The sequence below is a fragment of the Pongo pygmaeus genome, chromosome 19, assembly GCF_028885625.2.
Source record: "Pongo pygmaeus isolate AG05252 chromosome 19, NHGRI_mPonPyg2-v2.0_pri, whole genome shotgun sequence".
NCBI lineage: Eukaryota > Metazoa > Chordata > Mammalia > Primates > Hominidae > Pongo > Pongo pygmaeus.
The window spans coordinates 99,695,103-99,717,144 of record NC_072392.2 but is presented as its reverse complement, the minus strand read 5'-3'; the positions used below and the strand labels follow the sequence as shown (position 1 = coordinate 99,717,144).

Below are 22,042 nucleotides of genomic sequence, written 5' to 3'. Positions count from 1 at the left end.
AGGGGCCCGCTGCTGCGGAGGGGGACAGCCCAGAGTGGAGGCGGTGGTGTGGTGTGGTGTCGGGGGAAGACAGAAGGGGGAGGAAGAGTGGTGAGGGACGAACAGGGCCAGCCTCGCCTCAGATGTCCAGGACCAGGCTGGCACGGGGGTACAGAGGCTGAGAGGGAGCGAGGCTTCCAGTGAGCCCGGGGCTTACACTTGGCCAAGTCACATAGAAGGAGGCCGAGGGCACAGGGCAGAGGAGAGGCACAAACCCCCGAGGGCAGGTCTCCCCCAGCCAGCAGCCAGAGCCCGGGGAGGGCATGGTCAGCACAGGGGAGGCAGCCACAGCCACAGGTGGGGTCCCGATGGCCCACTCTGGGGTTGGGGAGGGTATGACTGCTGTGGGGGGCCTCAGAGAAGGCCCTGATAACCCCAGACCCTGGTGTTCACCTTTATGTAATCGGTCCTTGGTGTGGGCGGGAACTGGACTCGTTTCTAGAAATAGGATGTGGTGGAAATGACACCCACCCACTGCCCCCGCAAGGTGAGGCCGCACCCGCACTGAGCTTCCGTCCTGCGCTCTCTCACTGTCTCCTTCCAGCCAGCAGCCAGCAACGATCCCACACCCACGACAGCCGGAGGGTGGCCTCGGGAGGGGACTCCCCACAGCTGGGTCTGGATATGTCCGAGGCCCCAGCCAACACCTGGCCCTGAGTCAGATTCCCGACTCACAGAAGCTGTGAAATAATCAATGTTCGCTGTTTTAAGCTACCCAGTTGCGAGATAATGTGAGAGAGAGCCCCAGCTACTCATGCAGGGAAGAGACAGAACCACGGCGGGGGCGGAGCGCGAGGATGGGGAAAGAGCCCCTGGGAAGGTACGGGAAGGGCCGGGAGGGAGAGTCGGTGACTCCACAGACCTGCCTCGTGCACAAGTCAGCAACGCAGGCTGAAGCGTGGTGGCTGCTCCCTGCCCTGGCTGACGGGCCCCAAGGGGTCTCTGACCAAGGTGTGGGAAGCTGTCCCGAGGCCTTTGCGGACCAAGTGTCTCCCTCTGGCTTTTCTGGCTTTCGGCATTTTCAAGGGTGTCCACCCAGCCGCCTCCCACCTGAGGCCCTCCAGACTTAGGCACTTTGGATTTCTGCTAAGTATTTACCATCAAACTCTCAACGTGTTAGAAGAATGGCATGGCCTCACATACACTTTTCATTTTCTTTGATTTTATCTGTATTTACACACACTAAGGGCTTTTTAAGTTAGCCGAAAAATGCATTACAATTTAATTTAATTTTGGTATTAAATTAAAATAAATTAAAAGTTTATTTTTAGGATACCTAAACGGATACGAAAACCCTCAGAGAGGGGACTGGCTTCCAGGAAAACTGCCCACAAGGTGACCTGCTGGCCTGGAGTGACCAGGGTCCACGGCAGGGCCGGCTGGATGGGGTAGCTGTCCCACTACGGAGACCTGGAGTATCCTGGGGGACCACAGAGCTGGGCTCTTTCCTGCCACTCCAAGGCCAGCTCACCGGCCAGGGACGGGGGACCTGCCATCAGGCCTCCTGGGGGTCACCAGCTGAAGCCAGAAACCAGGAGGCCACGGGGCCCTTGTCCTGCCCTCATCGTAGCCACACTTGGGTCCCCGTGCGCCTGTGTGTCTCGCTAAATGCAAATGCTTCCTGCGGTGAAGCTACCCTCGGACGCAGGGATACGATGGCGAGGGCTGAGCTGGAGGGAAGAGTGACCAGGGTGTGGAGGGGCAGGGGCCGGGGCGGCGAGGGGCTTGTCGGGAACGACCTTGCTGAGGCGTGCAAGTGTGGCAAAGTGGGCAAAGGCCCAGAGACCCAGGGAGGCTGGGTTGGGGCCCCCAGAGCTCAAGGACTATGCTGAGGCCTCCCTGGCAGGGTGTGCTGGGCAGAGTGGAAGGGGAGCTGCCTGGAGCGCCTCAGGTCTGGGATGCCCCAAACCTACACCCTGGACCACCCCACACCCTCTCTGGGTGGCCAGCAGCTCACCCGTCTTCGTGGGTGCTGGGTGGAGAGGCCTCTCGAGGAAGGAAGGAAGGAAGGAAGGAAGGAAGGAAGGAAGGAAGGCAGGGGTGGGGCTGGCCGACGACCTCAAGAACCCTGCTCCCCCCCAACCCCACCCTCCCTGATCCATTTGAATACAGTGGAGGACGGAGCCAGCAGTGCTCACACCCACAGGGCACCGCTGCCTCCCCTCTCCCCAGCCTCACTCTCGGGCCTGGGCTGACCGCAGGTCCAGCTCCTGCTGCCTGTCTGGGGTCAGGGTTTGGGAGCTGCCGAGAAGGGGAGCTGCTCAACTGGGGGTGGTGAGTCCTCCTGGGGCCCCACTGGGCATGCCCAGGTGGCGCAGACCCTCGGCCTCAGCCTGGGGCAGAGACAGGACACAGGCACCCGCAGGCACGCGATGAATGGGCTCACGCGGAGGACGGCTGCGGGACTGAGAACAAGGGAGCGTGACCCCAGAGAGAGGGACCCCTCAAGCCTGAGGGGAGACACACGTGGGCCCCAGGCCTTCACACAGACATATGGAGAGCAAAGACCCAGGTGCGGCTCTGAAGCCCTCCTTCCCTGGGAGGGACCTAGAGAGTTCTGAGACCCGCCCCAGGAGAGCAGTGTTTGATGAGCGGCCATCCGCACCCCTGGACTCCGGGGAAGCATAGCCTGCTTCATTGTCCCCCAACCCCAGGCAGAGAGCCCCCACCCCCGCCCCAAGACTGGGGGGATAGGGGGACATCTCTGCTCTTCCAGCTCTGTGGTCCCATCCCACATGATCTGCTGGTGTCTCCCCTGGGCCAGTCCCCCTCTGCCACTGGGAAGCTCTCTGAAGTCCCAGAGCCCAGTAGACCCGGAAGGCCACGAAGGCCCCCCAGCACCCGGGCCCCACCTGGGGGTCCAGAGTGTCTGCACTGCCTGTAGTGCCAGGACCCATGGTGCCTCAGAGCAGGTCCACATCTGCCCATCCCAGTCACATCCAACGCCCCAGGACACACTGGAGGGTGGGCGTCCACCTTCACGCCAAGCCCATGCCGGCCCCTGCACAGGTGGGGGTAAGTGAGGCAGCTGGACCCCCGTGCCAGGGCACAGGAGCCAAGGGCCCAGGTTTCCTAGTTCTATGGCCAGACTAAGGCCTCAAGGCTACAGAATCCCTCGACGGACACAGAGGAGAGGGCCTGGGCCTCTGAGGCAAATGAGGTGGGGCCCTCAGGAGTCTCGCTGCCTGCCCAGGGTGGAAGCCCCACCAAGGGTCCCAGGCACAGCCACCTCCTCCCCAGGCCTCTGAGTCTCTGCCAGGGAAGGGGTGTGCATAGGCTGTGTGCCTCCGGCAGCTCGTACAGGGTCCCAGGACCCCACAGGTGATGGGGACGGCCACAGTGCTCCTGGGAGGGCACCAGGGCCACAACTGCATCCCCCAGTCCCATTCAACCCTCCAGCAGGGCAGGGCCACTGCCCGTTTTAGAGGTGGGAGGCCTAGACTCAGGGAGGGAAGAGGAGGGGCCACCGACCCCCACCCTAGGCTGGGGCAGCTGCAGCGAAGGCGGCTTGGCAGGGCCCCATCACGCATGCTCCCCTCAGCTCGGGCAGGCGCTGAGGCCAGGAGCTCTCCAGGGCCGGAAGACTGGAGAGCAAAACCCACAATGTGACGGGCCTGAGGCAGCGCTGTGTCCTGGTGACATGAGTCCCAGGGCCATGGTCTCCCCCTCACTGGCACAGCCCAGCCTGCTGGGGAGGTGCTTGCAGGGCCAGCCTGTGGATGGAGACGTCGCAGAGGGTGAGGCAGCTGATTCGCACCCGACCTCGCCGGGCCCTGATTTCCCTCTGGTCAGTGGGAAGGGGAGCAGGCCCATGGGTGGGGAGGGAGAGGCAGCCCTCCCCAGGTGTCCCTTCTCACCCACCAGTGCCCTATGACCCAGATGAAACCATTGGATTTTACTCCCAATCCTAGCTGCACCCCCACAACCCCGCGTGGACAATCAGGGAGTCGCCTCACAGCCCCAGCCAGGGCCACGAGATGAAAAGGAACAGGCCCCCACCCTGAGCCCGCTCCTGGCCCTGCAGGACCCTCCCTCACAGCTGTGGGCCGCCTCCCTCCATTCACACGCACGTCCCCCCCTTCCCCAGGCCACTCAGCCGGCACAGCTCCAACCAGCCTTCGGGGGACAAGAGCCCCACCCCCACTTCTGTCTCCCACCACCTCGTGTGGCGCTAATCAGGAGAGGACAGCGCCATCTGCCAATCCCCTGGGCTCTGACACCCTTTAAGGTGTAGTGCACACCTGCCATGACAACTGAAGATGCTACACGAAGGCCAGGGGATGCTGCCATGTCCCCCAGGCAGGTGCCCACGCAACCTGTGACCCCACGCCACGGTCCAGTATGGGGGGAACACCTTGATTTTTAATAAAGAGACCAGAGACCCTGGCTGGGCCTCTCGCCACTGCCACCTCCTAACTTAGTTTTCCCAGAGTTAATCATCTTTTCCAGTATGGGGGTGAAATCCTAGGGGAAAAGCAGAGCTCTTCACACCCACACATGCGTGCCTGTGCACGTCACCCGAACATGGATGGGCACTTATGCACCGGGGCAGGAAACGGAGGCCAGCGTGGCTCAGCCCAGCTCTGGGGATAGGAAGGGACAGAAGAACATTCCCCCCCAGACTCAGAAGCCTGCAGTGTCCCAGGAAAGATGGCTGACAGCAGTGGAAAGGCACTGGCCCCAAGCAAGCCAGCCAGGGGGGCTGGGCAGGGGCTGCCGCCAGGCTCTGTGGGACAGACCCAGGTGGGTGGTCAGGGCTGGGAGGTCATAGAAGGGGACAAGAAGGGCTGCAGGCCCAGGAGATGCTGCCACCAAGAACAGCTCAGCTGGTATGGGGCATGGAGGAAAGGAGAGGCGGGCATGGAGCAGTCGGGGACCCCTCTCCACTTAGGCAGAGTCACACGGGGGCTCTGAGAGGATGTGCCGCCGGGATCAGAACTCCAGAGTGGCAGGGGCAGGCACTGGGGATTGCAGAAGCTGCCCAAGTAAAGGGCCGGGCAGGTGTAGACCCCTGGAGGGGCAGGGCACGGTGGGCAGAGACGGTACTGGGGGCAGCTGAGAGGTGGGGGTGCAGGGTGGGAGGCAGGTGGGGCCTGGGGTAGCCGAGCATCTAGGAACCTCTAGGACCCCAGGCGCAGAGGCCTGGGGCGGAGGCGACCACACAGGACAGGAAGCAGTGCCCCATGCAGGCAGCGGCTTCCAGGACAACTAGACAGCCTCAGGGCAGGCACGGGACCAGACCTGGCCCCGAGGCATTCGCCACGCACTGGAATTGATCTTGACAGGCGTGTCCTCCTGTGGAGCAAGAGCTCAGGAAAGGGCAAGGCCAAGTTCAGCTGGAGCCCGAGGACAGGGTCCACAGCCACACAGGGGCAGCAGGAGGAAAGGGGCCGGGGAAGGCGCTGAAGGGAGGCTGAGCCAGTGGGTCATGTGGATCTGCGGCTCTGCTCCCTCCTGCAGGTGGCCAGGAACCAGGAGCCAGGAGACGGAAGATGGAGCAGGTGGGGAGGACGTAGGGGGCAGACAGGTGCCCGTGCCAGTCACTAGGCAGCCTGGCTTTCCCAGGGGCCACTGGAGTGGGACTCCTTGTGGGCCAGTTCTGAACAGTGTGAGTGTGTGTGTGTGAGCGTGCAGGTGAACACCTGCCTCATGGTGTGAGCACACAGGAGCAGGTGTATGTTGCCACATCTGTGAGTGTGAGCAGCTGTGAGCTTGGTCAGTGAACCTGTGGCTAGACCCCACTGGGATATCCTTACTGGGGTCTGCAGAGTGGGCCTCACTCAAGAGGGGGCCACAACTATACGTCCACAGGGCCAGAAAACTCCTGCCAGGCAGCAATGTCTGTTCATGCCCGAGAGGGGCACCTGCCCCACAGCGCAGCCCCTTCTCCCACCCACCGTGGCACCCCCATCCCAGGCTCAGGTCTCTTGGGTCTTCGGTCTGGGCATCCCCCATCTCTTCTTCCCTGGATCTGCTCACTCTCACCCATGCCATGTGTAAGAACAGGAGGGGCCCCTGCTTGCAGAAGTCTCAGGGGAAGAAAGCAAAACTTCAACTGTGCTCCAAGGACTGGAGAGAGAGGGAGTCGCACTGAGACCTGACTTCTCTTGAAGACGCCAGCAGGCTGGTTTCTTTCTTACTTAATATGGCTAAGTCTTCTCTTTTTTGGTGGGGTACCCCAAGAAGGCACTGCCCCCCAATGTCACCCTCTGCTTCGGGAAGCCCAGCCTGCTGCTCAGAGGACCCTATTGGAAGCACACCCATCCCCCATTTCTGGAAATTTCCACTGCAAAACCATGTCCCTGCACTGAGCTGGGGCAAGGGGCTGCTCCGTCGTTCCTCACTGTTCCAAGTGACAGTGGGTCTCCCACAGACCCCGGAGAAGGGGCAGCACTTCCGGCCAGCCTCAGAGTCCCGGCATCTCGAGACACTGGACTTTTTGTCAGGGGATCCCAGGGGAGAGAAGGGAAGGCAGGAACCCAGCCCACCTGTTTGTCCCTCCCTTCCTCACCACAGCAGGTCAGAATGAAAAAAACCCACTTCCTGGCTGATCCGATCTGGAACCTAATCGTGTGGACAGCTGCAGCATGCCAGCCCGGCTGGCTCCCAGCTTGGGCGCTGGACGCCTACCCACCAGACCCGAGGCTCGCTGCAAACCCCGCACCGACCTCATAACCAGGACCTGGGCGCCGCCTGCCCCCAGCGCCTGCCACCACGTCCCCTTAGCCCACGCCTAGCGCCCACCGTCCCTGGATTCTCTGGCAGCAGCTGCTCTCGGGCCACGGGAGGCAGTAATATTATAGATTACAACAAACAGGGGCAGCCCACTGACAAATAGGCCTGCGTGAGCGAAACGGTATATTATCCCATAAAAACGTCAGCGGGCAGAGTGGCGGAGCCAGAGCGGAGTGCGGTCCCACGCCCGAGGCCCTTCCAGGCCCCATCCTTTGCAGAAGGACCTGGGCTGCGAGTGATTTTCCAGACACTGCACGCTGGCTCTGATCTTGTTTTTTTGCTTGTTACACTGTGTCTTCAGTGAGGGGAAATGAGGTCCCAGAGGTTAATGGGGACCGGGGAACCCCAGGGAAGCCGTTCCCAGGTGGGCGGGGAGCTGGGGCTGGGAGGGGGATGCAGAGCAAGTAACCCATCTACCAAACAGACAGGGGCATACTCTGAGTCCAAGCCCATTCACACACAGCACGTCTGCGAGGTGGGGGACACAAGGGGAGGCCACCTCCCCTCAAGGAGGCTACCCAGGAGCCGAGGGTTTCGGAACCTCCCCTGGACAGGCCAGGACGAGCCTGCCTCCCTCCTCAGGGGAACAAGGTAGTGCCTGTTTGAGGGAGGGCTTCTTTTTGGAAACCTGTCATTCAGGATGGACCCATCAAGAAGGGAGGCAGCTTCTGTTGTTTGAGGGTGTCAGGAGGGCAAGGGGGCACCCCAAAGGCTGGGAGGTATTTTCTCGAAGGACTCCCTAGGCAGAGGCTGGCCCCGCTGCTACCCAGGAGGAGTCCCTGTATCGCTTCCACAGCAGCTGCTGGGCAACCAGGCCACTCCAAAAGAGGGCATGTGCCATGTACTGAGCTCAGGGGGTCGGGGGAGACTCTCCGGTGGGGCTTTGGCCATGACAATCACAGTAGCTGCCTCACAGGATCCAGAGGGCAGAGGACAGAGGACAGGTCCCATTTGTTATAGGCCTATATTCAGGTATTTATGGTAGGGAGGAAGCCAGACCCGGGGGCCCAGAAGCCTCTTCCAGAAGGAAGGGCAGGGGGGCACGAGAGAGCAAGGCTTTCTTCCACCAGGAAAGTACTTATTCCCAGCGGCACTGGCTGAATTCTATCTGTGCTTGGGAATTCCCAGCCCAGGGACATGGACAGTCTCGGGCTCAGACCCTGGAGCTAGATCAGGGTATTCTGGGAAATGTAGTCCTTTGGGAGTTAGAAGGTCCTGCCAGGATTTGGGGGGGCACGGGGGGGGGGGCCGGGGGGGAGATTGAGTTAAGAAACAGCCAAGGAAGAGGAGGGAGTAAAAGGAGTTACCTTTACTCCAACCCCAGGGTGGATGTTTAAAACTCCTGGGAAGTGGCTATATATAAACATCTGCTGCCTCAAAAGACACCAGAGGCCAGGCACGGTGGCTCACACCTGTAATCCTAGCACTTTGGGAGGCCGAGGTGGGCAGATTGCTTGAGCTGAGGAGTTCAAGACCAGCATGGGAAACATGGTGAAACCCCGTCTCTACTAAAAATACAAAAAAATTAGGGCGTGATGGTACATGCCTGTAATCCCAGCTACTTGGGAGACTGAGGCACGAGAATGGCTTGAACCAGGGAGGCAGAGGTTGCAGTGAGGCAGTGAGCCGAGATCGTGCCACTGCACTCCAGCCTGGGAGACAGAGCCAGACTGTCTCAAAAAACAAAAACAAAACAAAAACAGAGAGAAAACACACCAGACAATGCTACTATCCTAGCCTCAGATCATATCCACAGTGGTTTTTCTGATCAAGTAGTTCTGGGGACTCTTATTTTGGTGGGGAGACCTAAAAAGTCCCCAGAGAGGAGGGACCCCAACCAAACCACCCAGGATGAAAGCAGCATTCAGTGATTCCCCACGACTGTTCTCCTCTAGCCCCTGCCTCCAGACACAGAGAGAGAAGGAGAACAAAGGTGCCCGCCAGGGGACAGAGGTGCTACCTGCCACGCCTCAGCCTCCAGGAGAGACTGCAGCTGTCCCAAGCGCTCACACATTATTTATGCTCACAGCCAGCTCTGATGACATATGTAAGTTGACAGCGAACATCCTATCAACTTGCTGGAGTGTATCCTGATTGTTAAAACACTCTTAAAGGTGTACAATCATTTATCAAATTAAAATAGCCGTGCCTTGCCAGTTCTTTTTCTGCCTTCCTGGATGGAACCCCCAATAGTCTCCATCCTCCTCCAGCCTCCTGGGTAATCTGCCCTTGCACCCAGGCCCTGCTCCTCAGGGGAAAATGTCCCTGCTGCCAGGAGCCCCAGCCTCAGCATCCCCTCCCCACTCTGGCCCAGGCCAGGGCAAGACCACTAATCGCCAAGAAGTGACAAACGCCAGAAGCCCCACCAATTAAATTTAAACTCATGCAAAGCTCAGTGGCTAGTAAATTATTATTTTTATTAGCTTGAACCAAGTTCCCGTAAGAGAGAAAGTCAACTTGCTCCCATGAATGGCTCTTGTATAATTTATTTAACTCTGTGCTCTTTGCCAAAGCCTGGAATATTTTTAGCTCGTTCTGTTGTTGGATTTGGCTTTTTTATGTGTGTTTCTGAGGGGTATTTTTAGCCTCATCCATGTTATTCTAACAGCCTCCTATGCATTTTGTCCTGTCTGTGGGGGCTGTTGAACCCTGTCTCACAGGGAGATGAGGGAAGATTTCTAAGAATAACCGGGGAGCGTTTGGGGGGACGCGCGTTTTCCAGGGGAGATGTGCTATTTGCACAACGCCGTTCTCTGCCTGGCTCACTAATTTGCCTTATTACTCACGTGACCTGGATATTCCTACAGAAAGCCCGGCGGCTCCGTACAGGGATAATCAGACGTGGTGGCAGCACGAGCCCCACTGGGGGAAACCCACATTCCAAACAGGGCTTCGGCAGGGCGGGTGTGGCGGGCCACCGCCGCCGGTCCACGCGGCCCCACATTCCCGGATTCCCGTAGCTCCTTTGGGCTTGCGGCAACTTTGATGTCTAGCTCTGTCACTTATGGAGCAGGACGGGTGACGTCTTCGGAAAGTAACTCTTTTCACACCTACTTAATGTTGGTAACTGTTGCAGAAACGCTCCATCGTGTCATGGAGTTAATGAGGTATTTAAGAAAATGTATTTTTTTCTTTACAAAAAAATATCACATGATGAGGGAGAGGAGCCTGTGATAGGGTCTTTTCACACTAGGAAATTATCTTTTTTTTTTCCTCTACCGAGTTGGGGGTATTTTTTGGTTGTGTTTTTTGGTGTTTTCTTTTTCTTTTTTTTTTTTTTGAGACTGGCGGTAGGAAGCACTTTTTCAGCAGGAAAGAAGTAGTTTGCAGTTCTCCCACCAGAAGGAGCCTTCGCCTTTCTCCCACAACAACCCCAGGCTCAGAGCACCTGGTTTCCCAGGCCCCAGCAATTTACACCCCAAAGAAGACAAGAGAAGGGGTGGGAGGGGAATCTGAGCAGATTATTGAAACCAAGATGAAAAGTAGCACCTTGGTGGAGCCCTGGTCCCTGGAGAGGGGAGGCGTACAGACCAGGACAGGAGCGGGCCCAGCCAGAAGCCAGGAGGACAGGGGGCTGTCTATGTGGGCCTCTCCCCAGGCCGGGGCTGCCTCCAGATCACACACACACTCCCAGCAGAGGCGCCAGCCCCAGTGGCTCCAGGCAGTAGCACTGATGAAAAATCTTGGGTTGGTTCTTGTTGATTTCTCTTTTTTCCCCCCTAGATTTCACAGCTTTGCCTCCGGACCATCTGTATTAGAGACAAAATCTAACACTGAACTAAAAATAATGATTCCAAACATTTTAATTGCACCTTTTGGTGACAAGGTTACTAGAACAGCACTTTACCATAAAACCCTACAGCCCGAGTCTAAAGCTCCCAGCACTTTCATTTTTAGAAAAACAATGGAAGAAGCCTGGGAGCCCCATGTCCCCACCCATCAGGGCCCCTCAGGCTGACATTTTGAAAGTGTTGGGTGGGGTTGGGGAAAGGCAGCCCAGGCAGCCAGCAGGGACAGCCTCAGTCCAGCCAGGGTGGCAGTGCCAGGCCAGACAGGCACAGGAAGAGCAGCCCAGCAAAAAGAGGCAGCCTCATGGAGGCCAGGGCCTCCATCCCCGATGGTTGGATTCTACTCCAGACAGGCAGGATGAATCCGGGTCAATTTTCCTTTCCAAGGGGCAGTCAGCAGAGGGAGGGGCGGGCTGGCTGCAGCTGTGGCCTGCGGACTGAGGCCATCCAGGAAAATGGGAAGCAAGGCAGCCAAACCGGCCATTTGGAAGTCCACACACGAGACGCAAAAAAATTGTTTAACTTAATTATACTTTTTTCTCTCTAAACTAGATCATATATAGACACAGACCAAAGCAAAGTGATCTGGGGTATAATTCTTTTTTTAAAAAAAATACGTGCAGCTAAATTTTAAAAACCAATACAATATTCTGGCTCTTAGCAATTTCAAAAGGCTTTCCTTCAGCTACAGATGCTTCTAGCTGGATGTCTGCATGACCAAGTTGCCAATCACAAATGGGTTGAACATCTCCGAGCACAAGCGGTCTCTTGGGTCCGCAGGGGGGAGGAAATGGGGCCTCCAGGGACAGGGGACACATGACCCTTCAGACCCTGGAAGAGGCAGCCCCGAGGGGCCTCCAGCGCCCTCTAGAGCACCCTGCGCTTGGGGAGGCTGGGAGGGCCTGGGATCAAGAAGAAGCAGGGAGGACACAGGCCAGGCCAGAGCCCAGAGCCATTTCTCGCAGCCCTCCGGGGCCTACACGCCAAGAACCACGTGGCCAAACTTAGAATGAACAAGACAAAGGGCTAGGCCACCCGACCAGGCGCCCACCTACCCGGGTGCTGCCTAGACTTGGAAGTAAGGGCAGAAGGGGGAGAATGCGGCTGGCCTGGACCTGACCAGGACGTGAGCTGGGGCACGGGGTCAGGGAGGGAGTGCTGACCTGACCTGATGGGGAATTTGGCCTGGCATCCCGGAGGGGACAGCCCCAGCCTGCCTGTGCACCAACATGCAAGCCTCAGCGTCAGGGGCCCCTGTCTCTGTCGTGCTGTTACTTGCCAGGCTGGAGGGCACAGCACAGTGGAGATGGGGTGCACACAATCCCCCTACCCCCAGTAGGGGCCACCAGCCTGCAACCAGAAGAGGGGCTGGTGGGGAGGCTGGCAAGCTGTCCCTTCTGCCAGGGTGGCCCCAGCCTCAGCGCCCCGTGCACCTGAGCCGGGTGGGCAGCAGCTCCCATGCAGGGGGAGGAAGACAAGCTTGATAACCACAGGGACAGCGGAAGAGATATTTTTAAATCACCCATCACTCAGGCAAGTGCTTTTTCTCCTTTTCTTTCCAGTTATAAATCTAAAGGAGAAAAAAGAAAGGGAGAAAAAGAAGGAAGGGCAACAGAGAGAAAAGGGCAGCCTCGCCAAAGGCCCAGGCAGGGAGGGAAGCGGGTGTGGGCCAACCCGGGAAGTGCTGGGGAGACCCCTCCACTGGGCGGCTCCCCCGTTCCAATCTCCTGGCGCTGCAAATGCTGGAAGCCCGTTAGCAATTAAGCAATTTCGAGTTTGTTTTTTTCTAGGAAATGTACGTTTTTCTTTGAGTGCCCTCCCTTCTTCCTACGTTTTCCCTTCTAGCCCCGTCTCTGCCATCCGTTTTAATCCACACGCTCATTGTAATCCCATTAAAGCAGATATAATTTTATTAGTATTCACAGTTCATCAAGCTACCAATAATAACTGTTACTGCCAATTTTTTTTAAAAAGCGACAAACATTTCTGATGTTTAGAACAAACTGTAAACAAAAGCCACCCATGTACCAGGATGACCCGGCGGGTCCCTAGCGCAGCTCTGCGCGCTTCCCCCGAATCTACCCGCGCCGCCTGGTGACCTTCAAGGCTTCAGGCGTGGTAGCTGCCCCTTCCCTGACCTCCCTCGACACTCATATCAAAGCCGCCGGGAAGAGGGCTGCCCCGGAGGCCTGGGCCCGCTCTGCCAAAGACTGATCCTCTCGGGCAGGGAGTCCGAGGGGACGGCCCGAGAGGATCCGTCCCTGCGAGGCCCAGCACGGGCGCCCCACGCTCTCCTCTTGGAGCAAATCCACCTCACTCTCCTCTTGGAGCAAATCCGCCGCACTCTCGCCTGCACCGAAATCCTGAGCGCCGCCCCGCGCCACCCCCAGCCCGCGCCCGCGCTGCCCTCCTCCCAGGGCCGCAGGCTGAGAGGCTGGGCCGCACTCCGGCCACGCTTTGTCCGGCTTTAGCGGGATACCAGAGGCACTCGTTAAGGCAAATGCATCCCTGCAAACCCATTCTCGCCCTGACACTTCAAGGCTTTATATAGAAACAGGATTTGCTCGTCTTACACCGGCAGTCCTTATTAACGCTCGTCCGGCGCACACACCACTCTAATCCGCGAGGCCGCGGCGTACCCTGATCCCCTCCCCCAGCCACAACAGCCGTTTTGTTTCCGCAGAAAGCGCCTCGTTGTCCCAGCCCCGGAACGTCTTAAGGAGGTGAATGCAGAATGCAGAAAAGAGGTTTCCGTGGAATTTAGATTTGCAGGAGGGGGCGGGGGAGGGTGGCGAGGCGCGGAAAGGCTTTAATTTCAGCCGGCTCCGGGGCTGCCCCTCCGAGACCCCCGGGGGAGGGTGGCCAGGGAAGGGCCGCTCTAAACCGCGGCGATGCAGCTTGGGGGGCTGGCGGGACGCGCGGCCCCGCTCAGCGCCCAGGCAGCCACCGCGGCCGGGGCCGGGAAATGAAACCAAAGCTTCTCTGCTCCCGGGAGCGGAGGGGTGGGCGCCCTGTTCCGCTCTCGAACGCTCCCGTCCCGCGCCCGCCCCGGCCGAGCACTGACCTGTGTGCGAAGCCATGGGCAGCGGCGACGGGAAGTACTTTCCCGGCTGGAAGTGTGCGGGGGGCTGCGCGGCGGGCCCAGCCGGGGCGAGGCGCGCGGCGGCGGCGGCGCTGCGGTGGCCCAGGCTCCCGCGCTCCGACAGCAGATGCGGCGGCGGCGCAAAGTCCCGGCCATCCATGCCGGGCCCCGGCCCCGGTCCGCCGCCGCTTCCTCGGAGCAGCGCGGCCGGGGCCCGGGGGCGGCTCGGCGCGCGGGCGGCGCAGAGGCGGCGGCGTCCGGGGTCACAGGCGGTGGTGGCGGCGGGGCCGGTCAGCACGCGGGAGGACTGGGCTTCTCGGCGGGCGGCCGCGCACCGAGCAGGCGGCCGCTGTGCGGGTCCATGGTCTGTGGAGGCAAAAGCAGAGGAGACACGGGTGACTGGGGGGCTCGGCTCGCCCGGGGGTCCCCGCCCCGCCCGCTCACCCACTCCCCCCACCCCCACCCCCGCCTGCCCGAGCGAGCGGCGGCCAGGCCGGGTGGCGGGGCCGGGGCGCTCGGTGTCTCCCCGCCGCACGCGGCGCGCAGCCCAGCACCCGGGGCCCCGCGCGCGCACGCACCGTCCCGGCCACGCTTGGCCCGGGGCAGCCGGGGGAACCCAGCCGCACTGCTCGCCGCCTCCCGTTCTCGTCCCCGCGGGTCCCTGCAGCTAGGGCGCCGCGGCGAAGAGGCTGCTGGCTCTGCTGGGTGATAAAAACCCAAATCTGCGAAGCCATCACGCACACTCGCACACACACACACTCACACGCACACCCTCTCCCCTCCCCCGCTGCCCAAAGGTGTCTCGGAGGAAAAGGCCTGGAATCCACACTCGCTCTCTCCCTCTCCCCACCTCATGCCGAGGTCCAGCTTTTACTGCATTCCGCTTAACCGAATAACCATGCTAATTAAGCGAGTAATTTTATTGATTGTAACTCAAGAGTTTTTTTTTTAATAACCTTCCTTTTCTCCCCACTCCCATCCCCCTCCTGCATCTTTCGGCCCATTCTTCTGAATCCACCGTGGTCCCCCCTCCCCAGCCCCAGCGGGACCAGCTCCCGTCCCCCAGCATCGCGCTAGGACCCCAGGCCGGCTCCTCAGAGCCCCGGGCGCCCCGCAACCGCCACTGGCATCACCTGGGCCGCCACGCCGCAGTGCCCGGCCTGCTGTCCCGGAGCCGGGAGCTTCCTGTTCAGGCTGTAACAATTACCCCGCCCCCCAATCAAATTCGCCCAGGATCTTCCTCTGCGGACTGGGGGCTTGGGGGTGTGTGGGGGGGGATGCTTTCAGAGTCAGAATGCTCTCTTTCAACGGCCCAAATCGGCCCTGGGATTTCTTCCTTCAGCGCCTGCCGGGGACCGCGAGCAGAGGCCGGTCTCTGCATGGCCGGGCGGCCTAGGTACACGGGGTCTGCGTCGCCCAGCTCGGCCCCTCTAGCCGGGGAAGGTGGGCCCGGCCTGGCACAACCTTCTGCCAGCAGACCCTGCCCAGACCTCCAGCAGGGCCACCTAAAATGACCCTCACCTCCATTTTCTTCCACCCCCACCCAACGCGGAGCATCCACTCAGGCGAAATTGGGGACAATTTCAGACTCTGGGTGCGGAGGGTCGGAGCCAGTGATAGAAGCTGCGTGCACCACCGTGCTCCCAGGCGTCCCTCCGAAGGCGCTCCCTGGACGTACTTCACATATTACTCCTCATCTTCTAAATACGTATTGTTTTAATGTTTATCACCTCCAACAAAAGGGAGATGGATAGGCTTGATATTCCTAATTAGGAACTTTGCAGAAAACCTTGTGTTTTTGTAGCCATCCCACCATGACAACAAAGCGATTAAGATGTTTTCCATCTACTGAATACCTTTTTAAATTGCGATATTTTATGGTCTGGGTTCTAAAACGTCTTATTTGCAGACTATTTTGTGTCTGATTTAATCTATAATCGAAAACATAATGTATTAAGTGAATACATATTTGCTCAGCTGATAAATTTTTTAAATATTTATTCGGAGAGCTTTTGCATTGTAAATAAATGGATCTACACAAAGAGTTCTCTTTGTCTGGCAACTACATACAAAGGCGTTTGGGGCTCCCTTCCCTCTGGGGATCGCCAGCTCTCTCCCCGGGTCTAACAAATAGCTCGGCTCCCAAGCCCCGAGCCCGGCCTGCAAAGCGAGCGCCCGGCTGCCAGGGCCTGGAGTGTGCTCTGGCGAGGGGGCTGCGAGCGCCGGGGTCAGGGGAGGGGCTGCCCGGGCTGGACTAGGGACGTGGGGGCCCCCAGCCCCGGCCGGCGCCTCCCGAGCCCCGGAGGGCGCCGGGCGGGACAAAGGGAAAGAAGGAAAGGGAGGGAGGTCAGAAACCTGCAGCTTCAAAGGCGCCGAGAGCCGGAGAGGGGCCGGGGGCTGCGCACGCGGGGGTGCCAGGCTTCCTGGCGGCCTCCGGAGAGTCGTGTGTGCTGTGCTTTTGTTTTGTGTTTTTTTTTTTTCTCCAATGAGAAATTTCAAAGTTGAGAAAGCGCGAGCTGCCGGCGATTCTCGGGACGCGGGCTCGGCTACGAAGCAACAATTTTAATCTCCCACCCCCTGCGGGCGGATCGCAGGCCCGATTGTTCCTTTCTCACCAGCCTGCTCGACTTTTTAAGCAAACAGGAGGTGGATTACTGTCGCCTGCCTGCGCCGCCACGGCTCTGACCGGATTGGAGAGAGTTTTTCTTTGTGTTCTCTCCTCCCGGGGAGAGGCCGCGCCGCGCCTCCGCGTCTGCCAGCACCGGGCTTCGGGGGCCTGGGGAGCCTGAGGCGGCCAGGAAGCGGGGCGAGGAAGGGCGGCCACACGGCCCGGGCTGGGAGCCCCACAGTCCCGCAGCGGCGACGCCGCCACCCGCCGAGTGCCGAGGCCCGGGGACCACCCCCAGCCCAGCTCCAGGAGAGGCCGCGCCGGAGGACCGCGAGGACGGCGCCACAGCGCCAGGTCGGGCTGAGCTAAGGGAAGAAACGGAGCGAAAAGTGGCGGCGGGCAGAGGGCCCCGGGCGGGCGGAGAATCGCTGACGAGGGCATTTCGGGAGGAGCTGAACCTGGGAGCACAGGGCTCCTTCCCGGGAAGGCAGGGCGTGACCCCGGAGCCGCGGGTCCCTCTTCCCGCGGCCCCAGGCGTGGCTGGCGCGCTCCAGGATCTGGGGCTTCTACAAGTTTGCTTTGTTTCCTGCTTTTGCATCTAAAAACCCGCTCTCTCCTCGCCCACCTGCCGGAGACCAGGACTCTGGCCCGTCTGCCTCCCTCCGGCGCCGTCTCCGGGAGCGCGGGCGCCGTGGGGCCTGCAGGCCGGGCTGGGACCAGGCGCGCCCTGGGGCGCGAGTGGCTCGGCCGTCGCCGCAGAACCCGCTCCCTGCGAAACAGCCGCACCCGCTCCATGGGAGAGTCATGAGAACTGGGGTCGCGCCTGACCCCCGCGCCCGAAGAAAACCAGCCCGCGGACCCCGCCACACGGGCCGTGACCCTAGCCCCGCGCGCTGTCCCGAACGCGCGCGGTGAAAACGCCCCGCTGCGCCGGCCTCGCTCGGCCCCCCTCCTCCACCCCCACTTCTCCGGAAAAAAAAGATTCTGAAATGGGAACGAAGGCCCGAAAAACTCGCCATGACCGTTCCCCTCCCTGGCCCCTGGCTTCGGCCCGGAAGGCCCCTCAGGGCAGCGGCCATGGGTACCACGACCCGGCCGGTTCCCCTCGCCGCGGACCGACCGGGCAGGGTCAACCCAGGACTGTTCCGGGGAGGGGAGCAGGGTAGGGGAGCGAATAGTTGGGGTTCGTTCGTGGGTCACCCAGAACTGGGCGCACGCTGGCGGCGCCCGGACTTCGCCGACTGTCCGCCCGGTGCCACCCGCGCGGCTAGCGCCAGACGCAGCCTGGCGGTCCCTGTCCTGTCTCGAGTATTTATTTTTAATGCTGGGTGTCGATCGAGACAACAAGCGCTCAGAGCAAAGCAAGGATGCATTACGGGGGAAATTTTAAGCCGATCGATAAGATTTTTCAGAGAAAAAAAATCGCTCATAGTCCATATTTTTTAAGAAAAAAAAAAAACCTCGACATTTTAACGGATTTTGTTAAAAGGGAAGATATATACTTCTTAACATCACAACCCTGAATTTCTTTTGCTAAAAAAAATGTAAAACCCCAAAGCCAGAATAAAAAATAAAATAATAAAAATACAAAAACAAAAAAAATGAAAGCAATTTCAGTTACTTACTGGAGGCTGTTTCCTGGATACAACTGAATGCAATACAATTAAATCAGTAAATGTGACTTTGTTTTGTATTCCTATTGGTATTTTCAATGTGCTGACTGTTGCACTGTAAATGCACCGCTTCCACAACAACGACTCTAGCGAGCCCATCCAGAGCGGCTCTCAAACCTGCAGCCTGGCGCGGCGAGCCACGGGCCCTGCATACTAATAAGCTCGTGCCACTCAGCCCGGAACAGCCAGCGCGCTGATTGGCCGCGCAGCCCTCCACGGCCGGGAGCTCGTGCCACTCATTCGGCGTAAACAGGCCTCCCAATAGGCTGGCGCCGGGCCAGGGAGCTGCCAATCAGGAAGCAGCGGGGCTACTACCAAGCCCGATGGCGCCTAATTCAAGCCCGGCGACTGCGCAGCTCCTCTGCGCAGATCATTGCTGCTGAATGGGAATGTGGTGGCGCAGGGCGGGAGAGGGAGCTGGAGCGAGCGAGTGCGCGTGTCCCGGAGGAGGGGGAGGCGTAGACACAGACACAGACACACACACACATATATGTTTACCCCAGCAGGTCTAACGTTTGGCTTCTGCCGCAGAGAAGGCCAAGGGAAGAAACACCACCACCCCTTAAAAGTAGCTGCTTTTTCTCCCTGGAATCTGTCTGGCAAGGTGGCAGGTAGGCCAGACCTCCAAGCCCAGAGGCATCCCCAGGTTGCCTGGCCCATCTACCGCTCTGAGGCTGCTGCCTGCCCGGACCCGAGCTCGCGGATGCACGCACGCCCGCTGCTTGGGCAGCAAAAGCTTTGAATAGCCTGCCCGGCTCTCTCCTCCCCATGACCTGGGAATCAGACCCTGGGAAGTGAGTTCTGAGTCTCCAGCCGTCTACATTACTGGCTCTCAATTTTATCTCCCTCTGCCACACTTTGCAACAGAGCAACTACTAAAGTGAAAATCAGGGACTTATTGAGAAGACAAGGATTGCCCTTTCTTCATCTACACCTAGATTTAAAAAATATTTTCAGTTTGATAATGGGGGAAGCGGGTATGGTGTGGTAAACCATGTATAGTATTTCTCAATGCTGCTCCCTGTCGGCATATCTGCTAAATCCTCACTCCAACTAAAGCAAGCCACTGAACAATTTTTATCGTAATCAGATGCAAACCACTTCTAAAATATTCCGCAAACAAATATTTCTGTTAGAATTTGGTTTCCCACCCAAATGCTATTTATTCTCAGGGAGTCGAGGTGATGTCTTAGTGGCGATGTATACATTTATTTTTGCTCCTCTTTCTCCATGTGAATCTCTGCCTCCCCCTCTGGGGGAAAAAAGGATATTTAAACTAGCAGCCAACTGACACATTCACACGCATTCGAAATTCTCCACCGTCTCCTTCCGGCAGGGACACGAAAGAGTTAAACTCAAAGCCTGTTGTCTCTCTGTTTCCCCGCCCCCACTCCCGCTCCCGCGGGACTGCTGGGATTGGTTGGCACTCCGCCGGCGGACTGTCCATCACCGAGTGTAAACAAGGCGCTGATTGGCTGTTGTCCAGTCCGCACTGGGCCTCCTGAAAAAAGCAATTACTGGCTCCGCGGTTTCAAGGCGGCCCAAGGCCGCTTGATGAAAGGAGATAAGCTGGGGACCGTTTCCAGGATCCCCGCGGGCCGACCGGGGCAGCCCGGGAGCCGAGGTGCGGCGGAGAGCCCGCGGATCAAAGGAATCTGGAGAGAAAGGGGAAGCGGGCGGCCGGCCCCGGCCGGCCTTCCCCCCCGCGGGCCACGCCGACCTGGGGTGGGGGGCTGCGGGCCGCGGGCGGGGACTCCGGGATTTCCTGCCTGCCTGAGTCGGGGCCTACGCCGGCGCCCGCTTCGGGCGGCGCGGCCGGGAGGGGAGCTCCGGAGAGTCCGGGGCTCGCAGGTAAGCGCCGGGGCTCCCCGGGCCGGGCCGGGGGCGCAGGACGAGGCGCGGGGCCCACCCCTGCTGGCTCGGGAGTGGCGGTCGCGCGGGCCCGGGTCCCGGCTCCGGCGTCTCCCGGCTCCGGCGGCCGGGACCCCCCGCGGCCGAGCCCTTGGCCAGGCCCCAGGCCGGCGCCTTCGGAAGCGACGTCTGGTGGGCCGCGTGGCCCTAGGGGGAGAGCCGGGAAGCGTAAATCCCCGAAGCGCGCGGAGATCCGATTAGCGCGCGGCTATTCATTAGGCCGGGGGCGATTGAATTAGGTCCCTGGGCGCGGTCGCCGGCTGGGGGTGTGTGTGTGGCGCCGACCCCCGGGCTGTTGCCGTGGCCTCGGGAGGCTGGAGCAGCGAGCAGCGGCCCCAGCGAATGTGTCGGGGAACCGGGTGCCTCCGGGTCCCGGCCCCGCGGGTACAGGCGGAGGCTGCCCGCTTCCCGCGTACACCGAGGACGGCGGGCCCGGCTCCGGAGAAATGGCACTTGAGAAAGGAGGGGAGGGGAAGGTTCCCGGACCCTGGGCAGGGACCGGTCGCCGGGGACCCGCGGAGCCCTCCGGGGATGGACGAGGCGCGAGCTGGAAGCGGCGCGCGAGCCCGAGCGCGGGGCTAACACCGTGGGGCCCAGTCTCTCCTGGCTTGGGGAAGTGGACGCGCCCCGAGGCCCCGGGTCCACGCAGGGCGCCCCTCGCAGACGGCGCGTTTCCTACTCTCCTAAGGAACCGAGTTCCCATCACTGCCTTCAATGAGCCTGTTTCCGGATCAGGAACCTTTTTCAAGTTAATTTTTAAAGCCTCATTTGAATTTTTTAATATAGGAAAATATGTATATGAGAAAAATCTTGGATCCAACAAAAAGAACACCGTGGCCACCTGTGGTGTCCCAGAAGTTGCTCTGAGCTCCCCGCGTCAGGGCAGGTGCTCCACCTCAAACCGCCCTGTGGGGGAACGGGAGGCCCCAAGCCCTTGGGAGGCCTGGTCCCCTCCAGAGTGTGTTGGAAGGACAGCCGCTGGAAAGGCCCCTCAGAGTCCCTAAACCAGCCTCCCCTCCCCCGTGGGCAGATTGTTCGAGGGTCCTGGAGCCTGAATGATGGGCCCTCGGCTTGCCCACCCCCATCCCCAGTCATCAATCACCATTTGAGAAATGCCCACTGCCAGGGACGTGGGAGGGCAGAGGGTAGCTCGCGGGTGCGTGGCCTCTATCTCCTCAAGCTGGTTTAGACCCTTCTGGCTCAGCCTCACCAGATTCCTAGGATGAGCACTGGCTTCAAATCCCCCAAGTGCTGGTCCCTTCGTGTCCCCGAAAGAAGCTGCTCGCGTGGGCAAAGGCCCCGAGGCGTTGAGTGCGCCTTCCAGGGCAGTGCGGAAGCTCGTTGCCCTCCTCCTTCCTCCCCACTTCTGCCCCCTCCTCCCCCAGCGTTCACTTGAAACAAATTCTAGTGGGCTTTTTTTTTTTTTTTTCAATACTGTTTCAAAACAGTTGTTACAGCAAATAACTGCAGACGGGTCTGCTGGACGCGGCGGAGAGGGGCTGGCAGCTGCCCAGCACAGGCGCCTGGCCGCTGGGCAGCTCCCGCAATACCAAAATAAGCTCCCGAGTTCCCCTGGAAGACTTGGGCCGCCGGGAGCTCAGGCTGGCGATCTGCTTGGAGGAAACCTCCCTAGTTTCCTTTTTTACTCTTCCTGCTGTCCAGAGCTAACAAATGTTTTTAATTTTAGAGGAACATGGTGTGGGGATCTGCAGACTCGCCTTCCACTGGGGAGAGGGCCAGGGAGGGGACAGAGGGGGAGGAAAGGAGAGGGGATAATAAACCCGAGGTCAGTCTTGATGCTGGAGGGTCCAGGTCTCCGAAGTTCCTGCAGCTTTACAGACGAGTGGGCTGCCAGTGAGGCTAGGACTGTGGACACCCAGTGGGGCCTGGAACAGTGCCAGGAGTGGCCTTGAACCCCACCTTGATCCCTCTCCAGCAGGATCTGGGGTCACTTCCATGGGCCTGGCAGACACCACTCCAGATTTGGCCTCTGGCCTGGGGAGAAGATAAACCCCCACCCCACATAACCAGCTGCGCTCCTACACCTGGCAGGCTGGCTCACACATCATGCTTTAATGCACACTATATTCACACACACACTTGTGCACAGTCTTGAATGTGTGCACACACATCGGCCTGCACACACTCATGTGCCCACATGTGAATCACTGGGAAGTGTACACACACCCAAACCCACAGCACAGAT

General features: G+C 59.7%; 1 protein-coding gene across 8 annotated transcripts in view; it reads right to left on the bottom strand.

Annotated features, from left to right (window-relative positions):
- The window catches only part of BAHCC1 (BAH domain and coiled-coil containing 1), a 75,658-nt gene extending 54,509 nt beyond the window's left edge, over positions 1-21,149 (bottom strand). For 5 of the 8 annotated variants that reach the window (XM_054457507.2, XM_054457509.2, XM_063656623.1 and 2 more), the window contains exons 1-2: positions 17,878-18,065; positions 13,627-14,010 (exon numbers count right to left, since the gene is read on the bottom strand). In XM_054457507.2, coding sequence (XP_054313482.2) covers positions 13,627-13,804 — 178 coding nt within the window. In that variant the 5' untranslated portion in view covers positions 13,805-14,010; positions 17,878-18,065. Of the gene's footprint in view, positions 1-13,626; positions 14,011-14,222; positions 14,488-14,777; positions 14,820-17,877; positions 18,066-21,046 lie in introns of those variants that run through there. The other 3 variants (XM_063656622.1, XM_063656621.1, XM_054457508.2) reach the window with 3 other exon arrangements.
- Between the last annotated feature and the right edge of the window lie 893 nt (positions 21,150-22,042).